General features: G+C 37.8%; 1 protein-coding gene across 1 annotated transcript; it reads left to right on the forward strand.

Annotated features, from left to right (window-relative positions):
- The first annotated feature begins 744 nt into the window (after positions 1–744).
- On the forward strand, positions 745–19,241 carry LOC148275638 (uncharacterized). Its single transcript, XM_088235407.1, has 14 exons — positions 745–849; positions 1,023–1,172; positions 4,000–4,130; positions 5,482–5,833; positions 7,495–7,704; positions 8,181–8,265; positions 9,032–9,174; positions 10,489–10,567; positions 11,549–11,721; positions 14,116–14,247; positions 14,400–14,561; positions 14,736–14,902; positions 16,488–17,095; positions 17,402–19,241. Exons 1-14 carry the CDS (start codon positions 745–747, stop codon positions 17,629–17,631), a joined length of 2,727 nt encoding a protein of 908 aa, XP_088091533.1. The 3' UTR covers positions 17,632–19,241.
- Positions 19,242–22,603: the final 3,362 nt, after the last annotated feature.

A 22,603-nucleotide genomic window follows, 5' to 3' on the forward strand; every position in this document is an offset into this window, starting at 1 on the left:
CTACACACTACGAAAATGCCACGGAATTCTGCCCGCTGCCGACTACGACACGGTACAAATTACTCGTACATCAACACGTATTCTCGTATCTAGTACATAAACGCACATTCTTGTATCCATCGTTATTCCGAGCAGGGATGCTGGTTTACAACACCTTCGAATCTCGTTGCTGAATTTTCTTGGGAAAAGTACCTATATAATACTATATTTAATCCAAATATTCCGAAAGAAATCAGTTTGTAATCAGGAGCGAGATCTCACGCACTGTTTTACGCACCCAGAAGCACGCACACTAATGCAAGTCAGAATTCACCCATTAATAGGGCGATTTGCTTGCTGAATACGGCTTTTGCGGATAATATGGATCTATTTTTCTGTACATATCGGCAGTTTAGCAGCTATCTGCTAAACTCATGTTTGCAGTCTACATTACGCGATGGGTTAAACAGCCCGTAAAGTAATGCAGGCTACTTTTTTTCCCTACATAACACTCAGTTTACCCTGAAGATGGCTCCTGCAGTGGTAGCCGAAATATCAGAACGAATCCAATTTACCTAAAAAAGATACTATTGAAATATTCTTTCTTAATTTTTTAAGATACTAATTATTAATTAGAACATCGCAGTTTCTAAACTACCTGTGTTAATATATTATATCAAAGTGTCAAAATAAGAATATTATGTAACAGCAGTTTGTATACAGTGAATAGATGGTTTAAAAAGTAAATAATTTATATCGGTGACAATGAACTTAAACGCAAGCAATGTCGCCATTTCGGTATTGTTTCTGCTGTGTGGAATTTCAACGGTAACTCCGAAATGGGTGGAGGGGCATCTCAAGACATCTAAGGTGAGCGGACTAGTGATTTCAAAAAATATAAATAGTGTTTCGTATTTAAATATTTTATTTCACATACATTGGGGTAGGTACTTAAAAGAAACTTTACTAATGTCACGCACACTGCACATTGGTGCGCACGCTCGCATTTCCCGGGGAAAATAAGAAAACGGTTGTCCTTCCAGAACTGGGCATTCCTGGCGAGGTTCTGTTTCCTGTCGTACGATGGGCAGTTCGAGTACCAGATCGAGTTCAACAGGGACATCGGACTGCCGAACCTCCTACTGTACTACGACGACGAGAGCCAGTGGCCGGCCGTTTATCACAGCAGAAAGGTACCGCATTAAGGGCTCGCAGTAATCAGAACCATTTATTACGTTATTTGACGAGTGAGGTGACACGGAGAAGTATAAATGAACAGCTGTTGTTTGGTAATTTATTTATTTATTACGGTTAACGTTCACAGACATTAATTATAAACAGGGTGTTCTTTAAACCCTGTCACATCCGAAACCACGATGATCAGTATGGGCAAGAAGACATATTAGCATATTAAAAAAAATATTTAGAAAGAAGAAAATTTTTGAAAATAAAATATTTAAAAAAACAAATAGTTGCTTACTTCTGCAGGGGAGAAGTGAGGGGAGCGCGGCGCAGTGTCAGACTCCCCCCCTTCCCCCTTCTCGTTTAACCCTTGCAAAAGTAAGAAACCATTTGCTTTTTTAAATAAATTTTTTTTATTCGTTCTAAAAAAATATTTTAATGTGCCAATATGTCTTCTTGCTCATACTGATCATCGTGGTTTCGGATGTGGCAGGGTTTAAAGAACACCCTGTATGTGAACATGACGCGTTATCTGCTTATAGCAATAATTACGCCTACAAGTTATAACAATTTTACCTACATACGTATTTCGAGGGAGCAACAAAAAAGTGTAAAACTGAGGAAAACGCTAAAGTAAGGAAAGGAAAAACTGGAGAAAAACTGTAAAAACTGTCATAATTGGGGATTATTCACATTTACCTATGACTTCATGAAAAATATTTTTTATTTTTTCAGTCAATACCACAATGTGTTTTATTTTATTGAATTAAAAAAAAAAACATAATTAAATAATTTTATGTAGCTTCTTAACCTTAAAAACACGAAAAAAAATTTTTTTTTCATAAAATGCATACAATGAGTTTTTCCCTAAATGTTTGGAAATTTTATTTAAATGGTATCACTTTTTTTAGTATGGCACCGCAGAATTTTAGCCGCCATTTACATCGTGGCAAAACTGTTTCACACTTTTATGATAACGATTTAAACTATCCTCTTTCCATATTATGTTTATAACTTCAAATAATATTTCCATTGCAAAATTCTTAAACTTTCTGCATCGTAATTAATCGATGTAAAGACTTTATTCTTTCTAAACACGTGTCAACCGTATGTTACAATTTAGTAAATGACAAAATTAGACAGTTAAATTAAATGGTCAATTACACTAAACCTACTTTGAATTTAGTTTGAGACAACAATTTACACATTTTTTTATTTACCTGGATTTTATTCGCCATTTCGGGCAAACGCGGCGGCGTGCGGTTCGGCGTGTTTTGACAGATCGAATGAGTTTTGAAAAAAATTCAACGTAAAATCGGGGTTATGAAAAACGGGAAAAACGCCAATTGGAAAACATGAATTGGGGGGAAAAAATAGGACTTAAAAATTTCGGCGTAAAAAGTTGGAAAACGTAAAATTGAGAAACGTAAAAACGAGGTTTTACTGTAATTTTTTTATATTTAAAAAAAAAAAAATATATATTTTATTTAAATTTTATTGATAAACCCTTACGGGTTACATACATTTAACAAAATATTTTCACTTTTAAAATTCACATTCTACTGTTAATAATAATATTTTTAACATCTTTTGTAAAGGTTGTCCGAGTCTTTTGTTTAGTTTTGTCTGGTAGTTTATTGTATAATTTCAGTCCATGGTTTATAAGTCTCGGTTGTCCTTTTCTCGTTTCTAAAATAAAGTTCTACTCCATTTCATGAATTCGGTAATATAATGATGGAAAGTATCGTTAAAGATATCAACACTAAATTACATTTTAGAACTTCCACAAAATAAAACAACACTATAGCAAAAAAATATACATTACAACAAATACAGCCAGAAAAGCGTAATTGGGAAAAATTCCCACAATAAATTAAATATCTGATACACATTACTTTCTACACAATCATAGATCTTAACATACGAGGTGCTTTAAAAAGCGCCATATTCTTATTGAAAGCTGGAACATAAAACGTATCTACTGCGCGATCTTCATTGCCGACTCGGAACGTTCAGAGATACGTTCAGATAACAAAATTTAAAATAAATAATTATGATGTTATTGCTGTTTAGTATACTCATCATTATCATAATTCCCTTTCCGCACTTAATGGTGCATAGGGCACTGCATCGGTACACCGATCGCAGCGTATCTCGATCACTTTTGTTACATGAAGGTAAGATGCTCAGTCTTACAATCCGGGAACTACGAAATATATATCAACCATTTCGAGAATCAAACCCTCGACTTTTAGAATGGTAGATAGGCAAACGCTCTGACTATTTCGCCGTTGCATTATTTAGAATACTGCAATAGTGTATCGATACTGGACTGGCCCCTGAAGCTTACGATGGATCGCCTTACCTTCGTGTGACAGATGATCGATCTACGCTGCATTTGGTAAACCAATCGGTGAACCGATGCAGTGCCCTATGTACCAACGAGTGCGGAAAGGAGGATGATGATGACCTGTTTCACCGCTTTTGCGTCCGGTGACTGCGGTTATTCCAAATTTGTGGATTTTAATCCACATCCACTTTTAATTATATTATAACTGTCCATTATTTATTATAGGAGCAAAAATTCATTGACATTTTCTTGTATACTCACGAACAGGCCATGCCTTTGTGGGGTTTTTTATTTATTATTTTTACTATTAATATGTCTTTCATTGCTATGTAATTATGCTTTGTTTTTTTAATACTCTGTTTTACCTCTTATGTTTATTGTAAAAAAAAAAATGACACAATAAATTATAATTTACAGAGACATTTCACGGATAATGATTTTATTTTCACCGTTTTTGTTTAAATTGTGAAGTCCTATTTTCTGTACAGAGCTGCGTGGAGAGGGAAGCGATCCTAAACAGGGTGGGACAGAACCAAATGATCCCCCTCTCCCACTGGTATCCGGAGAGCGACTTCTCGGGGTGCGTCCTCAAGAATATAGACGCGGATAATAATATGAGGTGAGGTCTTTTCTATCGCGCTTTTTTATGTCGAGATCCGGGCGTTATATTCAAAGTCAGTTCAAAAGTATCGCGAATTTTTGTGTTTTTTCAAATATATCTATTTTGTCCCCTCCAAAGTAATCCCCACCAGATATTATACATTTGTGCCAACGTTTTTCCAATCCTCGAAGCACTTCAAAAAATATTTTTTTGTGATCTTGTTCAGCTCTTCCTTCGAGGCCGTCTTTATCTCATCAATCGTAGCGTAGCGTCGTCTTTTCACGGGTCTCTTCAGTTTCGGGAACAAGAAAAAGTCACAGGGGGCCAGATCTGAGGAATACGGTGGCTGCGGCATTATTAGTTTGTTGTTTTTGGCCAAAAATTCGCCCACAAGCAACGATGTGTGAGCGGAGGCGTTGTCATCGTGCAAAAGCCAATTTTTGTTCTTGCACAAATCCGGGCGTTTCTGGCGGATTGCTTCGCGCAAATCGCGCATAACTTGCGGGTATTTTTTCTCATTGACCGTTCTACCCTGTGGCGAGAACTCATCACACCATACATACCACGCCCCTGGAATCGAAGAAAACTGTAAGCAAAACCTTCACATTCGACCGAACTCGGTGCGCTTTTTTCGGTCTTGGCTCGTGCGGCAGCTTCCATTGGGATGATTGAGTTTTGGTTTCCACGTCATAACCATAAACCCATGATTCGTCACCAGTTATGACCCTCTGAAGCAAATTTGAGTCGTTGTCGCTGACAGAGTCCAACAAGAGCTCAAGAGTTTTTGGCCGAAATTAAGCAATTTTGGTACGAATTTCGCGGCGACCCGTCTCATGCCCAAATCATTGGTAAAAATCGAATGACACGAGCCAATCGATATGTTTAGGTCATCAGCAACTTTTCTAACAGTAATTCGACGATTGGTCAATACTGTTTTCTTCACTTCGTCAATGTTTTAGTCTGTTGTTGACGTGCTCGGGCGTCCGGCACGCTTTTCGCCGTTCACATCTTCTCGGCCTTCTGAGATCGTTTTGTACCACCGATTAACGTTTCTTCGGTCCAAGGTAGCTTCACCATATGCCACAGTCAACATTTGGAATGCGTCCGCGCACTTAATTATGTTTTTCACACAAAATTTGATACAGATTATTTGATCCATTTTTTTGGAATAGGCAAAAATCAAAGACGAGCCAAAACACGTAACTGAACATTAAAAATGGCCGAACTCGTCGGCATAAGTAAGAGACGTGAGTGTCAACATAACGCCACCAAAAAAGTCGAATTTACGATACCCGTGCAAATTCAAAATTTGCGATACTTTACGATTTTATTTTTATTTTGTGTCTTAATATTTCAGTCCGCCTCCGAGTACGACTCGAAAGCCGAAGAACAAAACTTCCATCAAACCGATACGACCCAAACTGCCGATCGACCCGAACGCGACAACGCAAGACCCGCGCTACTTTGACCAATTCCTTAAATCAACCGAAAGCGCTTTCGACACGTCGACCGAAGGCACTTCGGAATCGGAGTTGGAGATCATGAATGACGAAATGGAAATGGAAATGGAAATGGGGAATGCAAGTTCGAGCGATGCGGAGACCGTCGATGGGTTCTCTGAAGTTTCCCTGGTTACAAATTTCAAAGAAGGGAATGTCAATGACAGCAATTTTGCGGAGAATTTGGAGGACGTCGAAATGATGTTTGACTCTTCAAATAATGTAAGAATAATTTCAATACTTCTCGTTTAACTGCCTTTGAATGGCATTGAACCATCTTTTAAGAAATTAGTTATCAACATAATGCCACATCATAGAATAAAAAATAGTCCAGAAACCGCATACGCGCATCAAACAGAAAGCGACTAAACTACTCTTAAAGAAGTAGTTTTACGTTTTGACTTATTACTTTCTTTGTAGACGTCGCTCAGTACGCAACTACCGATTTGAATTCAACTATTCCGTGTTGTGTCGTTTTAAAGTGTATTAAAAATGCTGGGATCTTAAAGAAACAAGATGGGATCACTTGGGATTACTTAAAAATGTAATTATTTTTCCATCTGTCAGATTGTCAAAGAAAACAAAATTGACATTTTGCTAATGTTGCCCTGGTAGTCTACCCTGGTAGTCAAATTTTTTACGCTACTTTGCTCATCTAATGAGAAAACTAATGAAAATTGGACCTCCTGGATTAAACAACGCTGTGGTGGACATTTGACCGACATTATCTTTAAAACGTCAAATATTATTCAACGTGACATAATAATATCCGTTATACGTAAAATAAAATTTGTTTAATGTAAAATAAAATTTGTTTTATTTTTTAAGTTCAAAGTTCATTAATTAAATTGCTCTTATAAAATTGCCCTTTACTTATCTACTCTGTACAATAAAATTGTAAAAAAAAAAATATCAACGTTTCCGCGTGTACAATAAAATTTTGAATACGCCTAATGTTGAAAAACATGGCTAAACCGGAAACCGAACCGGGTCGTCTAGATTTTTACAGCACGTGTGAAAAGGTGACACATTTTTTATGGGTTTGTAGGATAAACGCAGTAAAGTTACCGGACCAGGTGGATTGGCGTGGCATGTGTGAAAAGGGCCGATGATCTGTAACCGATTGCAATCACGATAGCCATAACAACGCTATAATTTATCGTTCATTGCAAACACGTGGTCACTCGATGTTGCATAGCAGTTTATTTTTGTTAATTTTTTCATACATTTTTGAAAGACTTGCCTGCACAATTAAATGCTCTAACATATGTTATATCAAATTTCCCATAGCACTGAACTTTCTCATTAATGTATTGATGTGATCCTATCCCATTGAAATCCCCCCCCCCCTACTTACCCGGATTTGTTTAAAAGGTCTTATGGTGTGGCTTCTTTTCAGATCCGGACATTGCAAAAACATTTTTTAGCTATAATGAACAGTAAATTAATTTTGTTAAAAAAAATTCATTGCATCCAAAGATTCGCGTTTTTTTTTTTTTTTAAATGGACATTTACTGCTTTCAATGCTTCTATCTCCGTCAAAGCAACCTAAATGTACATAGTCAATTCGTCTGTCACCCTCAAACTAATTTTCCCAATTCTGACGGCGATGGGGTATGTTAGTTCATTAGCTTGTTAGTAAACCGGAAGAAAAAAGTCCGATCGAGAGAACCAGAACCGTTACTACCCCTCCACCAGCCAAATAATTCAAACCGATTAAGCCCAAAAAAGAAAATCATCGTTCATAAATTGGGCTCCATTCCTAGCACATCATTCAGGACCTAGCAACGTCCTATTCAAAACCTGGCATCATCCTAGTCGAGACCTATCAACTAATCTATCAACCGACCTTATTTCATTTTTTTTATTTTTATTTTTAGAAGGGCGATATAATCAAGAGAAGTCCAGTACTAGAAAGGTATTACGACCGCAACAAGCCGCGTAAGTTCGACCCTTCTCCGCCCCGGCCTAAAGGCCCCGTGTCGCCCGGCAGCTCCGGTCGCCTCGTAGTGACGTGCCACAATGCTAGGAGATTTCGTTCTGTGAGGGAACGCTGGTGGTTTATCGCCATAAGCAACTGTGGAGAACTCAAAGTCAGTATTTCATTAAACTTGTTCCTGGATTTTTCCTTTGTAGCTTTACATACGATTTTACAAGTAAAATAACTTTTTGAAATCATTTCCTTTGCATATGAGAAAACCCTTTTAAAGACCGTGGGTCTTCCAATTGGTTTCACTCATATTAGTATAACGAATGTTTTATATCAATAAACGGCTTATTATTTAAAAGCTTTAACTTTCGTTAGACTGATCACTTTACATTCATGTAACAAAAAATGATCAAGATACGGCGCGACCCGTGTGCCGATGCAGTGCCCTGTGCATCATCGGGCGCAGAAATGGGAACGGTAACGATGGTTGCTGCGCCCGTGTTAAGGTTTGATTCCGTCACGATATTCTGTTCAATAAATTTCTACACAGCTAGATCCAATGTTTACGTAAACGCGTAAGAACGCGAGTTTTCATTTAACAGTACCTACCTACATTATTAACGAATAATTTTGTGCAAGGGTTTGGACGTGAAGTACCGCTTCCTGATGACCAACGGTCCCCCGGGAGATTACTGGCACGAGCATTTCTCCGCTGACGAATTTTGTAAGTGTGTTACTCAATTTCCTTAATTTATTTTCTCCGGATAATTTTTATTGCGCAATTTTTGTGGAAACGCAGGCGGTTGGGATTTCAGTTCCCCCTTTCCAATAGATTATTTTAAATTTTAAAAATCATAGGAACTAGATAAAAACATGTCTCCCAGTCTAGCCTAGAGAAGCCGGCTACTATGGCCGAGTGTGCGCGCGATGCGAGCGACAAAACGCGGGCACGCTACTAAGCGACGCGGGCGACTCCCGCAGCTTGTGGCTCGAACGCAGCCACTCGAACGCTCGGTTTGCGCCGATGCTATTCAAAATGTATTTTGAAAAACTCGTCTGCAGCTTATGGTCGCGTCTAGTGGCCGCCACCAGTGGCTCAATGTGTGCCCGCACTAAATAATAAATAAAAAAATACAGTCGGAATCTAGATTACAACGCAACACAACAGTCAGCTAACTCATAATGGCACCGACTCCTTCTCCTACCTATCAAGTAAGGGAAAGTACCGCGTGAGCGTGAAACTGCGATCATCTGCAATCTCATCCGCAACCGAGCTCACTTCCTGGATATACCTCGTGCCTCGTGCCTCGTGCCTCGTGCCTCGCGCCTCGCGCACCTACAATATATAGGTAGCTTTCGTTCAGGATTCCAATTCTAATTTCACTATAAGATAACAGCGGTACGTACAGATATTACCGTCTTTTATTCTGAAACTTCAATGTTGACATCCATTTTGTGGTTCGAGTTGTGATCAGTTTTGCATCCAACAGACGTCCTGCCCATTCTGATAGCCTTCTGCTTCGCCTACTTCCTCGCGAGCATAGCCTTGGTGATGTGTTCCGTGGAGCTGAAGTCTCGCCAGCTACTCCACACCACCTACAAACTGTTCCTCACGTCTGTCGGCCTTCAACAAGTGAGTATTTTACTGTTTCCATTGCCTTGTAAATAATTCAACTTTCCCGAGACTTTCTGACAACTCGTTGAACATTCGTTCAGTCACTCCACGCCTGTAGAAATCCTTGTTTTTTTACGTTTTTTTACGTGTTCTCAGAGAATAATTGGTTTTTCAACTTGAAAATAAAAGTCAGAGAACAGAATTATATTTTTAATATCTAGGATATTTCATTTCTCTAACCTTAATCGGCCTTGTGGTGTAATGGTCAGCGCATTTGCCACCAAGCATGGGGAAGGGGTCTCAGGTTTAATTCCCGACATGGTAAATACGAAATATTATTTAAAGGGGTATTTTTACCCTAGAATATTTCATAGTCCCTAGAATGGAAAGTGAAGCGTGGGACTGATCACCTTACCTTCATGTAACAAAAATGATCAATATAAACTGCGATTGGTGTACCAATGCAGTGCCCTATGCACCATTATGTGCGGAAAGGTAAATGATGATGATGATGAACCTTAATTTAATCCTGGAACAATATGTACCACACTTTAATACCACTCTCATAGCCATTCATTCAAGTTCTGTGAAACTTGAATTTTTTTTATTCTGTTTCGTTTCCAATAAACAGGACAGTAAAACAATAGCTCAGGTGTGTCAATACTAATTGATTGTCATACTACAATGTTTGAGTATGTCCAAATGCTTGCAGACTGGCTGGATTTCCTCCCTAGGGAGTTATTCGTATTTAAATTTATTTCAACTGAGAGGGTAAACATTTTTGAGAGGGGGATATGGAAGTCTAGGCATTTACAGGGCTTATGACCTGTCGTTGGCTAGTTTAAGTGGCCACTTTACACACTGTAACATTCACCATTCTGCCCATGTTTCAGCATCCACATTTCCTAAACTCTTCCATCTGTTGACTTTTGTGAAGTAAAATAACTTAAACCAGCCAATGACAGGTCATAAGCCCTGTAAATGGCTACAAAAACGAGATATTGAGGCTTAGAAAAAGATTTGAGCATTACGATAAACATAAAAAATAAGGTCGTACCATATACTTATACAAATACGTTAAATACCTATTCGAACGATGACTGTTTTCGGTGATTTCATGATCTTTATGAATTTTTTTCACAAATTTGCAAGATAAAAATAAAATAACAAAACATATTTAGCCCTAGAAAGTTTAAACATTGACAAAGTAGTTTTAAAATTTGACTAGGACTACTACAAACGCTTTAAATATTCCATCAAAATATCACATTTTAGCATTTTTCAGGCAACTTCCCCTTAATAGTTGATAATTGCTTCTGTTTTTGTTCACAGATCGGTGTATTCATGCAAGGTCTATCTTATGTGAAGTACGCAGTCAACGGATATGGGGGGCTCAGTTTGAGAACTCTCGGTTCGTATTATAGATTGTCCGTAGATCTCTTAAATGTTCAAACACCTACATCAATATGCCGTCGAAACTTTGAAAATAACCAATAAAAGAATTCATATAGTTTGTAAAAATGTGACATAGAAATATTTGGTTCATTATTCCATGTCCCTTGGTTCGGCAGAGTCAGGGGATTTGGGGCATCAAAGCATGAAGTGTTACACAGTACATGGGATTTTGTAATATTGATTTTTAAACTCATGCATGCGGAGTACTTATTTAGGCTATCTACAGTAGCCTGAAGACCCCTGACTGAATTGTCAATTATAAACGCATAATCGGCATACTACCTGTAGTAGAGTTTTCGGGAAGAGGAGATGGATATTCCTCGATCTAGTGGAATTGACTTCCTTAAGATGAAGTCCACGAGGATATAAAAAGGAAACCTTGACAAACTCCGGCGGTGACCTCAAACCAAACTGTGACAACATCGTTGATTCTGATTTGGCATTCGCTATTTGAGTGAAGGGCTGAAGGGTAAATTATCTTAGTAAGGAATATTTTAGTCACAGTTTGGTATTTTTTTGTGAACCCATTTTGCCATACTTTCGATCTCCATTGCAAGGGCCGGGAAAAAGACTTTTTCGGAAAAAATAATAATGATAGTTTTGTCTACAACGAGGAAGTTCAGTGGTTTAGTAAATAGAAAGAAAAATAATATCTAAGATCATTGCTATGCTTTTATAAAGTTTCTGAATTTTGAAATTCGCCACTGAAACCTCGAAATTACACCACCCATGACGTCACGAGTTCAGGCTGGTGAGTGTTTTTGACATTTAAACGTTGATTATAACAAATATATATTTGAAGATGCTATAATAACAAGCTGCACATAGTAAAACCCTAACCACATTAAATGCCCTAATTTTATATCCAATTTCCCATAACACTGAATTTCCTCATGACCTGCCGAAGGTTTTCATCTCGTTTGAATAATTGTATCAGGTCAGTTGCTGTGCGGATTCTCGGAGATGACATATTTACTTCTGCTGGTACTGATGGCCAAAGGATACACCATCACCCGAGCCAGGCTGAAGGTCGGCTTCACCGTGAAGCTGACCATATTCATGTGCAGCTATTTCATTACCTACGTAGCTCTCTTCATCTACCAAGCGCAGGTGACTATCCCGCAACATACATCATGTACTCACTTCCGCCGGTACTGACGGCCGAGGGATACACCATCACCCGAGCCAGGCTGAAGGTCGGCTTCACCATGAAGAGAATGTAGATTCTTTAGACTTTTTTGGAACACTTGACGTTAGGCTTTGCATCCGTCTGCCTCTGAGCTATAGATTTATTATATTTATGGAGATATCTATTAAAGTTGAAAGATGAAATGTGTACTGGCTACACGCTACACATCACCGGGAAGAGAAAGTCGAATAAAGGACTCACCGCAGAAGACGACGAAGTCGCTGTCGTAAGTTCCCGGAGACGAAAGACGGATTTTCTTCGATGATCACCTCACACCGATAGCAAAAACTGTTGGATCCGTAATGTGTAAAAACAAGACGTCATCGCCGATCCCCATCCCTCGCGAGCGGGATTTGCACAAAATATCGTAATCACGTTTCTTTATTTATTCATTTCTTTTTGTGTTATGTCTTTTCGGCACTTTGTTTCCCTTTTAACTGAAATTGGTCACAGTAATCGCCATAACGAAAATTACGTTTCAAAATACAAATTGTTATTGTCACGATTCTATGTTTCTCGCAAATTTAAAACTGCACATTGGTGCATAACTCGTACGTATATTTGCATCTACTCACCTAGTGACCTAGTAAGTACAGCCAGCGCGATATATTGCTAATAGGGGCGTGCGCTGAGGTTTTCGATTAGGGAAGCAGCCACTCGGTACTGGCTACATAGTAATTATAATAGTAACCAACATGGTAATTCATTAAAGTGCTTAAAAATAAACTAAAAAGCTTTTTTATGCCATAATTTCAGCATGAAAATGTTTAAGTATTATACTATACCTTCGTGTCTACTTTTTACAACTCGACTGTTCTGTAACTAAATTTGTTACCGAACAGCCACGATAAATAAAAAATAAACATGGATTGGTTTGTCAGAACTGCTTCCGCAGAACTTGTGAATTCAGTATAGAACGACCGCTTCGTAGGATCCAACAGACTAACGCAGTTCCTTATTCCAGAATTAGACGGAGCGCAATTTATTTTACTTGGGTTGGTGCGTAACTACGCAGGCGAAAAGCTGTGTGGGTTTGTCGTAATTTTTTAGAAGTTATGAATGAATGAACATCGAATTAGCTTATTACTCAATTGTACAATTTTTGTTACAGTATAGGATGTAGGATGGGGTGGTGCATATGCCAATATATTAAAACCTCTTAAAATAGTACAAAGATTAATTATTTAAGTAATTTTAAAGAAACCCTCAAGATTCCATACTATTTATAGTTCATACAATAGACACTAATTATAAAATAAATTTCATTATGCAAATTTATAAAGAAGAAAAAACAAAAGAATCGGAGATGAATCAGTCACTCACATACCAAAATAATATTAAAATCCCTAAATCCCACACACCTCATGGTCAAAATAGCTTTGTCTTCAAAGGTGTCCAAAATTACAATAATCTCCCCAATGACACACTCTTATTTTCAAAATTACATAAATTCTAATAAATAAACAACTTCAACAGTGTAAGTCACTCTCCAGGCACAAGAGTTAATCTCTTTATTTGGAGAGTTACAGTGATAACATTTAATAGATGTATAAAAGAAGATTTGCATAGAATAAAAAAAAAACATGTAGGTACCATTTATGAAAAAAATTATGAATATTTTTTTTAATCTTCCTCAGATACCCTATGGTTAAAAACAAATTATTTAAAAACATTTGTTGCAGGTAGTTAACGTAAGTTCAAGCTATAAAGCTGAAGTCGAAAGTCAATATTTTAGGAAAGCATTGGTTCCATCCGATCTATGGAAGGATCGCGCGTGATTGCTACCTACATTTTTACTTTATTAATAAACATTTTCATTTTGCGGTAATTGAGCACTCATTAAAGCGATAATTAGATTACTACTTTTGTTATAGTTTTAACCACTGAATAGATAATATATTATATCAGTGGTTTTAACCAATTATATTGAGGTACAGGGTTTATCTCCAGCAAAATAATCCGTTATTTTACTATGAAGAAATGATTACAAAACTGATGATTGTTAGTATTTTGTATGGCGTTACAGCCATATTTTAATCTTTTTTTGTTTTTATTTACTTGATGCACTGTTGAAAATGAAGATCGGTGGTGCAGTCAACGCATTAAACTCCGATTAAAACAAAGAATAATTTATTGGTAAACCGCAAGTCCGGCTGGCCGCTATGGCAAGCATGAAATATTCCCCCCTGGCTACGATTGTGGAATAAGTTATCCTATAATAGCAAGAACCCCGAAATCCATGTTTTATAGTACGATAAAAAAACTGAGAGCCTGACTTTCTCGTTCTTATACCCTGACATTATTTTATCTTCTAGGAATTTGATCCGGGAGAAGTTCTTTACTTGTACGAAAGTCCCGCGGGCTACGGGCTAATTGTCCTGAGGATCCTGGCCTGGCTCATGTTCATCTACGCCATTGTATTTACCATCAAGAAGTATCCCGAAAAGGTCCGCTATATATTTACAATTACTTACTTAAAACACCGAATTTTATGAATTTTCGTATCAAACGATTCATTTTACTTGATTAACTTTACTAAGAGAAACGAAGTTTTCTTCTTTAATATAATATAATATACAAACACGTGGATTGTTCCCAGGGAGTATTCTACTGCCCGTTCAGCCTGTGCGGCTCCCTCTGGTTCAACGCGGGGCCCCTGTTCATCCTCACGGCCAACAATTACATCGACAAGTGGGTGAGGGAGAGCGTCGTCACGGCTGTCCTGCTCTTCATCGCCTTCGCTGGCCATATATCATTTCTGGTCTGTGTGCGAAACAAAACTCACAATTAAATATAACCTTTGTAAAATAAATATTTAACTGTAAAGTGAAAATCACAAAAATGTAAAGGCGATTCTAGTAAAAGTCGTAAAACCTAGCGCTGAGCGAATGGTATTTAATAAACATAAAATAATGTATGTTTTTACTTTTTACAGCTCCTGACTCTTCCCACATTCGCGAACAAGAACTTCCCGTACCACGTGAGGACAACGCAGATAGGGGTGATGGAGGCCGTGGGGATGGTCGCCGGGAACTCCACGGTGGACAGATTCTCCCACCACATATACAACCCGCAGCAGTCCGTCATCATACCGCTCTCCAGGTGATGAGGAAGTTCTATTCTATATTTATTCGTTCCCGACTGCCCACACAGTTGAGTTGGGGCGATCGATAAACTAAAACAACAGGGCACGGCAAATATTATACAAAATAAGACATCATTAAAAAAGAACACACGGCACTGTCAAAGGAACAAACATTTAATTCGAATAAAGAAAACTTAAATATTTGAAAAATCACCGATGATTATTACGTATGAACCCCTCTCTTAAAAACAGGTTCCTTTTGGACTGAGAGCTCAACTGATGAACCGATCGAACTGGCCTAATGCACATATACATGCACTTATCAAGGTAAGTAAGGCACAGGTGCCCGGCAAGTTTTTGTGAAATTTCATGTTTTGCGAAGGGTTTCTCAATGTGTTATAATTACGAAAATACTGGGTTGAATCAACTGAATCTGAATCTTTAAAATCAAACGGCAATTGCGAGTGAAACTGAGCGAAACCGTAATGGCGATTGGCCACAATCAGCCGTGAAAAAAGACATGATTTCAATTGATAATCCCTTATCACTATATTTATCCATAATAATAATATCCAGAATGTCTCCAAGAGAGGAGGATAGATGGCACAGCTTTCACAACCTGGAAGTCAGTGGCTGCCTGAATGGACCTGGGCCTCCCATCCTCTATTCATTCTTAATGGTGCATTAGCACAAATAGTACACCGATCGTGGCGTATCTTGATCTTCTTCAACATGAGTTCCTGTATTTTGGCAGATCAAAAGATGTGCATTGCGTTTTCGTTTGTTTTTTTTTAAGTTTTTGTACATCAGCAGGCTTATTGCCAAATGACAATTTCTTCCAACTGACCAATGGTGTTTTTTTTATATCATTTAAGTTTCAAAATATATTCAATAGAAAATAAATTCAAAAAATCAAATAATATAATATAATAATATTTGTAGACTGCCGCGAGATATTGCGTAGATTTATATACTTCCTAATTGAGCGTGCTGTCCAGATATTGATTGAAATATATGTTAATGTAATAATTTATAATTTTTATTTTTGCTATTGTTTAATAATGTGCATGCTACCACTTTCCATTATGTTGTATCCCAACTCAACACACAGCTCTTGGCCTCATAGAGTAAGGGATACGTTATTATTTTTTGTAATGTATGTGTATTTGTATGAATAAATAAAAAATATAAAAGTATTTGACTGTGGATGTGAGATGATTCTACAGTGGAGTCGCATGAACTATGAGTGAGAGAAGAAAGAGGAAAAAAGAAAGAGGAAAAAAGAAAGAAGAGGATGGGTATTAAGAGAGTGCTTTAACAATATGAACGAAAAGGTAAACCGTGAGCTTATTTGGCGTTGAAATTCTTCACGGAGGTTGCGCGTTAGGACTGTGAAGTACAGTTAACTTGAGAGGGAGTGATAGTCTCTCCGCTGTCTAATTTTGAGCCATTTCAGATATGTGGTCATATTTATTAAGACCAAAAATATACCTAATGCATGTATTCCGAAGTCGTTTAAGCTTATCGAGTCGTTCACAACTTAAACCGGTCAGTAATTTAATGAGTAATATAAAAATTAATATTCAATACATACTTTTCCAGGAGAACTGAACAACTTATCGGCGGAGTCAACCACTACATGGCATCTGCCCCTCCTTTACACACTCTCACGCCTTTACAGAGTCCCGCCACTCCAAACTCCAATGAAACGGGAATAAGTTTCATAAGCGGGAACCTGTCGGATTCTCTGACCATCAACAAGCCGAAGCTGTCAATATCCACGCAACACAGCAACGAGAGTATAGACGCAACGAAAAACCTGACCGAAGAAAACCGTTCCGACAGCCTCGAGAACCGGTTCATCCCGCCGAAAATGAATGAACCTCAACACCAAAATGGCGGCGATAAAGTTGAACAAAATGGCGTCCAAAAGAACAGTTCCATTTTTTACATCGATAAACCCGACGGGCATCAGAGCGATTACAGTTATAAAGATGACCCGAGTTACATACAAGATATTAATAATCCTTTCTTGATCGGGGCGAGTGTGAGGGCGAGCAGGAAGGGATTGTTAGAGCCGATCGTGAGAAAGGATGCGTACAATATTCCTCCTCCCGTTTGGACTCTCGCCAAGAGTAAGAAAGCGAATGAAGAAAAGGTTGAGAATGGAGGAAAGAGAGATACGGAATATCATCTACAAGGAGTTATCGGTAAGAATTATTTATCCTTTCTATAGAAATAAAAGTCTATTAAACAAACTAGTTTTCTTTCACCTTTAACCGGCGGAATCCTGGGGTTCCATGGAAGGGAGACGGGGGTTCCGAGAGTTGAAAGAAGGCTATCATGGTTCTGCTTCCATTTGTATTGACTTCCCGATGTGAGACTGGCTTTTCAGCTTACGCCTACATTTTCCAGTCGAGCATTACACATGCAAACAATAAGGTGTCACGGGTCTTAAAAATACCTAGAATTTTTGTCTTTGGAAACACTGAAACATAACAATATTCTTTTTTCAGCATCCTTTCCATTGCCGCAGATACCTCGCAGTGCCGGTAAAACAAGAACTCCCACTGAAGACATTCCACCGGAGACAGTCGCCGAACAGGGCGACAGTCCTTCCACAGACACGTCTTCTTCGTCTAGTCCGGACGAAAGTCTCCGCATCATGCAGCAAGGAATCCCGAGCAACACCGACACCATAGACACATTACTAGCCCTGTATTCCGACGCTGACCGGACTAAATAGTCAGATCACTACCTAATGTAGCGATGGACCATTCTAATACATTTTTCTGCTGAGTAACTACAATATTATTAAAGAAGTGGGCAACTGCCCCGAGTCTCTCTATATCATTACTCGTGCAACATACGTTTGAGACTGGAGAATTACCATCAGAATGGAAGAGAGCAATTGTTGCGCCCATATTCGAGAAAGGCGACAAACCGGACCCGTAAACTAGACCTATTAGTCTCACTCGTATCATCTGTAAGTGCATGAAGAAAGTTATTGTCAAAGATTTAAGGGAGTTTCTACAGAAGAAGCAAATTATAATCCAAGATCAACACGGATTTGTCCCCGAGAGATCTACTGTCACCAATTTGTTACAATGTTTAGATATCTGCACTGAGGAATATGACAATCACAATCCACAGGATGTACCTTGAATTAAAAAAAATCATTCTATCGTGTTCCAATTAAAAGACTGGTCAAGAAGTTGGAGCACTCGGGTATCCGTGGTAAGCTACTGAGGAGGATTGAAGCTTTCTCGAACAATCGTATCTTTCCAATGAAAATAGGCAACACCTTATCTACAGAACATAACGTACTCAGCGGCGTTCCACAAGGTTCAGTCCTCGGCCCGATCCTCTTCATCTTACACATTGATGATCCCAAAACAGTCGTAAAATCTCAATCGAGTATCTTTACAGATGACACCGAACTGTTTGCAAACCCCCTTCAATGCTCTGGACAACTACTCCAGGATTTGGACCACATCAATGAATGGACCAAAAACTGGCAAATCTCGCCAAACGCTGAAAAATATACCTACCTTTACATAGGCAACAACAACCCTGTATATACTTATCTTTCGGGTGGTGTCCAACTCAAACCCGTAAAGCATCAGAAAGATTTCGGCATAATCATATCGATGGATTTAAAATGGGAAGCTCACATCACGTCTATTGCCAAGAAAGCTGAGTCAATAATTTATTTGATTAAAAAGGCATTCCAAAATATTACTTCAGATGTATTTCTTAAAATATACAAGGCCTATGTGAGACCTTTATTGGAGTATGGATATCACGTATGAGTCCCTACTTCACTCAAGACATTGATCAATTGGAAAAGTCCAAAGGTGTGCTACGAAAATCCACAAATTACTCAAAAAGATGCCTTACCACGGTAAATTAAAAGCACTGGGACTTACATCATTGGAAGAAAGAAGCAAGACAGGGGACTCAATAGAAACTTATAAGATACTCAATAATTACTTTTATTGCCCCCAATTAAATCCCAACACAAATTTACGGGGTTAGAACTGGAAGCTCTATCGACCCCAATTCCACCTCGATCCCAAGTAAAACTTTCTTCCCAGCAGGGTAGTTTCAGACTGGAATAAACTACCAAGTCTACTTGCCCATTCCATTTCGGTCAACCAGTTCAAAAACCGTTTGGATGCTTTTTTGAAGGAAGAAAAACTTAGACAAAAGTAGCACACGAGATATAGGTGCATCAGCAAAGGCTGCCTGCCTATTACAAATAAAAATAATAACATCGCCAAAAAATCAACAGGTGGTGGTAGAAGCATATTAATTTAAAAGTTTTCTTGCCATTAAATTTACATTAGACATTCATAAGTTGAAGTTTTTTATTTAATGCACAATTTAATAAAAGCAAAATTATAATTTTAATGTCCCGACTTGTTAGAAAATTCGGTTTCAAGTCGGCACTCTTTTATACAGGATGTTCTTTGCACCCTGTCACATCCGAAACCACGGTGATCAGTATGAGCAAGAAGACATATTGGCAAATTAAAATATTTTTTTAGAACGACTAAAATCTTAAAAAATAAAATAAAACAAATGGTTGCTTACTTCTGCTGGGGAGAAACGAGGATGAGGGCGGGGAAGTCTGATACACCGTCAACCTCACAGTCGCGCCCCCCTCGCTTCTCAAGAAAGCATTTGTTTTTTTTATTTTTTTTTATTTTCTTTGTTCTAAATATTTTTTTTAATGTGCTAATATATCTTCTTGCTTTTACTGATCATCGTGGTTTCGGATGTGACAGGGTTTAAAGAACACTCTGTATATGAATCAATATCAAATCAATGGCGGCCTCCGTGGTGTAGTGGTCAAGACGCTTGACTCGCGCACGGAAGGTTCTGGGTTCGATTCCCGGTGAGGGGTCGTCTTCCAAACGATTTGAAGCCCAGTCAGCGAACAAACGGCGTTGTCTTTGGTCATGAACTTTGAGCTCCTGGGTCAGTTGGATCTTGTACGGGTGTAGGCCTAAGTCCCGACGCAATATTCGCCAAGTTGAAGTCTGCGAAAGGACGAGTTCTTGTGCACGGCGAGAAATCGACTGCCTCAGGTTCTGCTGTACACTTTCGCAGACAGCGGCGATGTTCTCGGCCGATCTTGCGTTCCTTGAACGTACGGGTGTTGACTGATTGATTACCGAACCGGTCGTCTTAAATTTGGTCAACAAACGTTGAAGAGTTGACTGTGAAGGACCACCACGTCTACCGTAAAATGGGCGCAATGCGCGTAACGTTTGCACTAACGAACACTCATATTAATAATAATAAAAAAATCGTTTGAACGTGCTGTTTAATTGTGTAACTTGCCATGGTGATTTGGCATAAGTGACTAAATAATAAATAAAAAAATTGACAGATGTCATCAAAACAAAATTGCCGCCACGGGCTGTCAAAATCTACCCGCGCCAATTGAAAAACCATTTATAAATAAATATTTCATGTTAACCTTCCCAAGAATCGAACTCAGAACCTCAAACATAGAAGGCGAATGCACCAACCACTGTTCTACGAGACGGGCTTTGAATCAAATCACTCGACCCCCTAATCAATCCTCGTTATTTTCACACAAAACTGTATTCTTCATCAACCCGGACACAGACAAACAAACATAAAATAAATAATCATGAGAATGTGTTTTCTTTTCATTAAGTCTTATGTGGCTATGGTGTAATACGAATATACATGGAATACGAGGCATGATAATATAACAAACAAACCATCACGCCATTTCCTCGTATGGGTCGGCAGAGAGGATAGAACGCCATATCACTCTATCTTTGCATACATAACTCGCTTCCTCTACATTCATACATCTTCAAGTATTTGATGGATTTGATCGTGCCAAGTCTTTCTCGGTCTTCTTCGTTTTCTGCATCCATCAACATTCGCATCGTAGATCCTTTTAGCCGTTCTTTCGCTGTCCATTCGCTCTACGTGTCCAAATCAACGCAGCACCCCTTTCTTGATTCTGTCGATAATACATGTCTCAGCCTTACACAGTTCACGGATCTCGACATTTGTGCACTTATAATAAATCGTTTTACCACACATTCGCCTGAGGGATCGCATTTCGACAGCATTTAACCTACTATCGTAATTTTTCCAATTCCATAGTTCGCTCCCTAAAGTTCAGACATTTGAAGGAAAAAAAAGCATAAAGACATAAAATTTAATAATTATTTTTCCATAATTTATAAAAATTTACACGTAATTAAGACTTGTTTACGCGTGCGTTCCTCATCAGCGTCAAAAACCGATTTATTTGTTTCACACAACACCGGCTTTGTAGCCTTTGTTAGCTCAATCACAAATAACTATCGACATGCTATTAAGCGACGTGATAACAATATCTCACCATGGTTGTTTATCGTATTCGCGATCACAATGCAACATCCATGAACACCTAATATTAAATGTCAAAATATTTACGTTTCGCGACGTATAATCCTGCGGCCCAATCGCATCATATTTGAATTTCTCCAGTAGAAATATGGAAAATATTCCAAAACGACTATTTTTATTTATTTTTTATTATGCTATTCATTACATTTAGCCGGCGCGGCGGTTGGCATGCCAAATGTTAAGACAAGCGATCGCCATAGTAATTGTAATTTAATTTTCACTTTTTTGTATTAGTTACTCCTTACTATTTTGCAAATGCAATTAATGTATTATTTTTTTAAAAGTAAACGCTGATTTTTCGCCAGTAAACTGTATTTATTTACGAGGAAAACAAAAAAAAAACCGACACGAGCGTTGACTAAGAGATAACACACACGTTGACTAGTTGACTTATGATTACGAAAACTTAAGCATGTTCATTATTGTTTATTGCGGTCGCTCAAATGCTTAGCATGTTTTTAAGCACGTCGATAGTTATTTGTGATTGAGCTACAGAACAGCGTCTCTGTCTTCTTTGTTGTGCTCTCTCTAAAACATTTGTTTTTTTTCCGTCATATCAATATAATGTTGGGGCCCCTGTAACAAGCAAACATACTTGTTTAATAAAATACAAATATGTTTTCTTATTACGGGGGCCCTACTTAAAAAGAGCGTTTTATGTTATTTTAACCTTTAGGTTAATTGTTCGAAGTGTTCAAAGTACCAAATATTATCAAATAAAAATGTTTTTTTTTAAATATTCAAATTAAAAAGTGCTATTACAGATTTTCGAAATTTTCTCAAAAATATATTTGGAATCGTTTGGCCATCTTTTTTATTTTTTTTTATTTAAATCTTAAAGTAGGGCACACATATCATACATATTGTTATGTGTGTTCTTATAATAACATTGAAAATATATTTAATTTATAAATTGTTTATCACATATGTCTTGACCATTATTTTAAATTTTGATATGTTTTTTTCTTCATAAATTTTTTTTTCCATTTCGTAATACTTTTTAATTGCTTTAAATAAAATTGAATTTTGTGACTTTGCCTTTTTCCTAAATGGAAGTCTCATTTTGTTCTTTTCTCTAGTATTGTGATCGTGTTCATGCTGGTTCCGATCAATTTTTTTCCAAAATTCTGTTTTTTTATTAGAGTTTATAATTTTATGAACAAATATCATTGTATTGTAAAATATTCTTTGTTTATATGTTAATAATTTCATTTCATTTACCATCGACTTTACCCTCGTATATCTGTTTTTTTTCAAAATGATTTTAAAGGCTT

Source organism: Micrasema longulum, unplaced genomic scaffold, assembly GCF_059751315.1.
Source record: "Micrasema longulum isolate JH-2025_06_02 unplaced genomic scaffold, ASM5975131v1 h1tg001372l, whole genome shotgun sequence".
NCBI lineage: Eukaryota > Metazoa > Arthropoda > Insecta > Trichoptera > Brachycentridae > Micrasema > Micrasema longulum.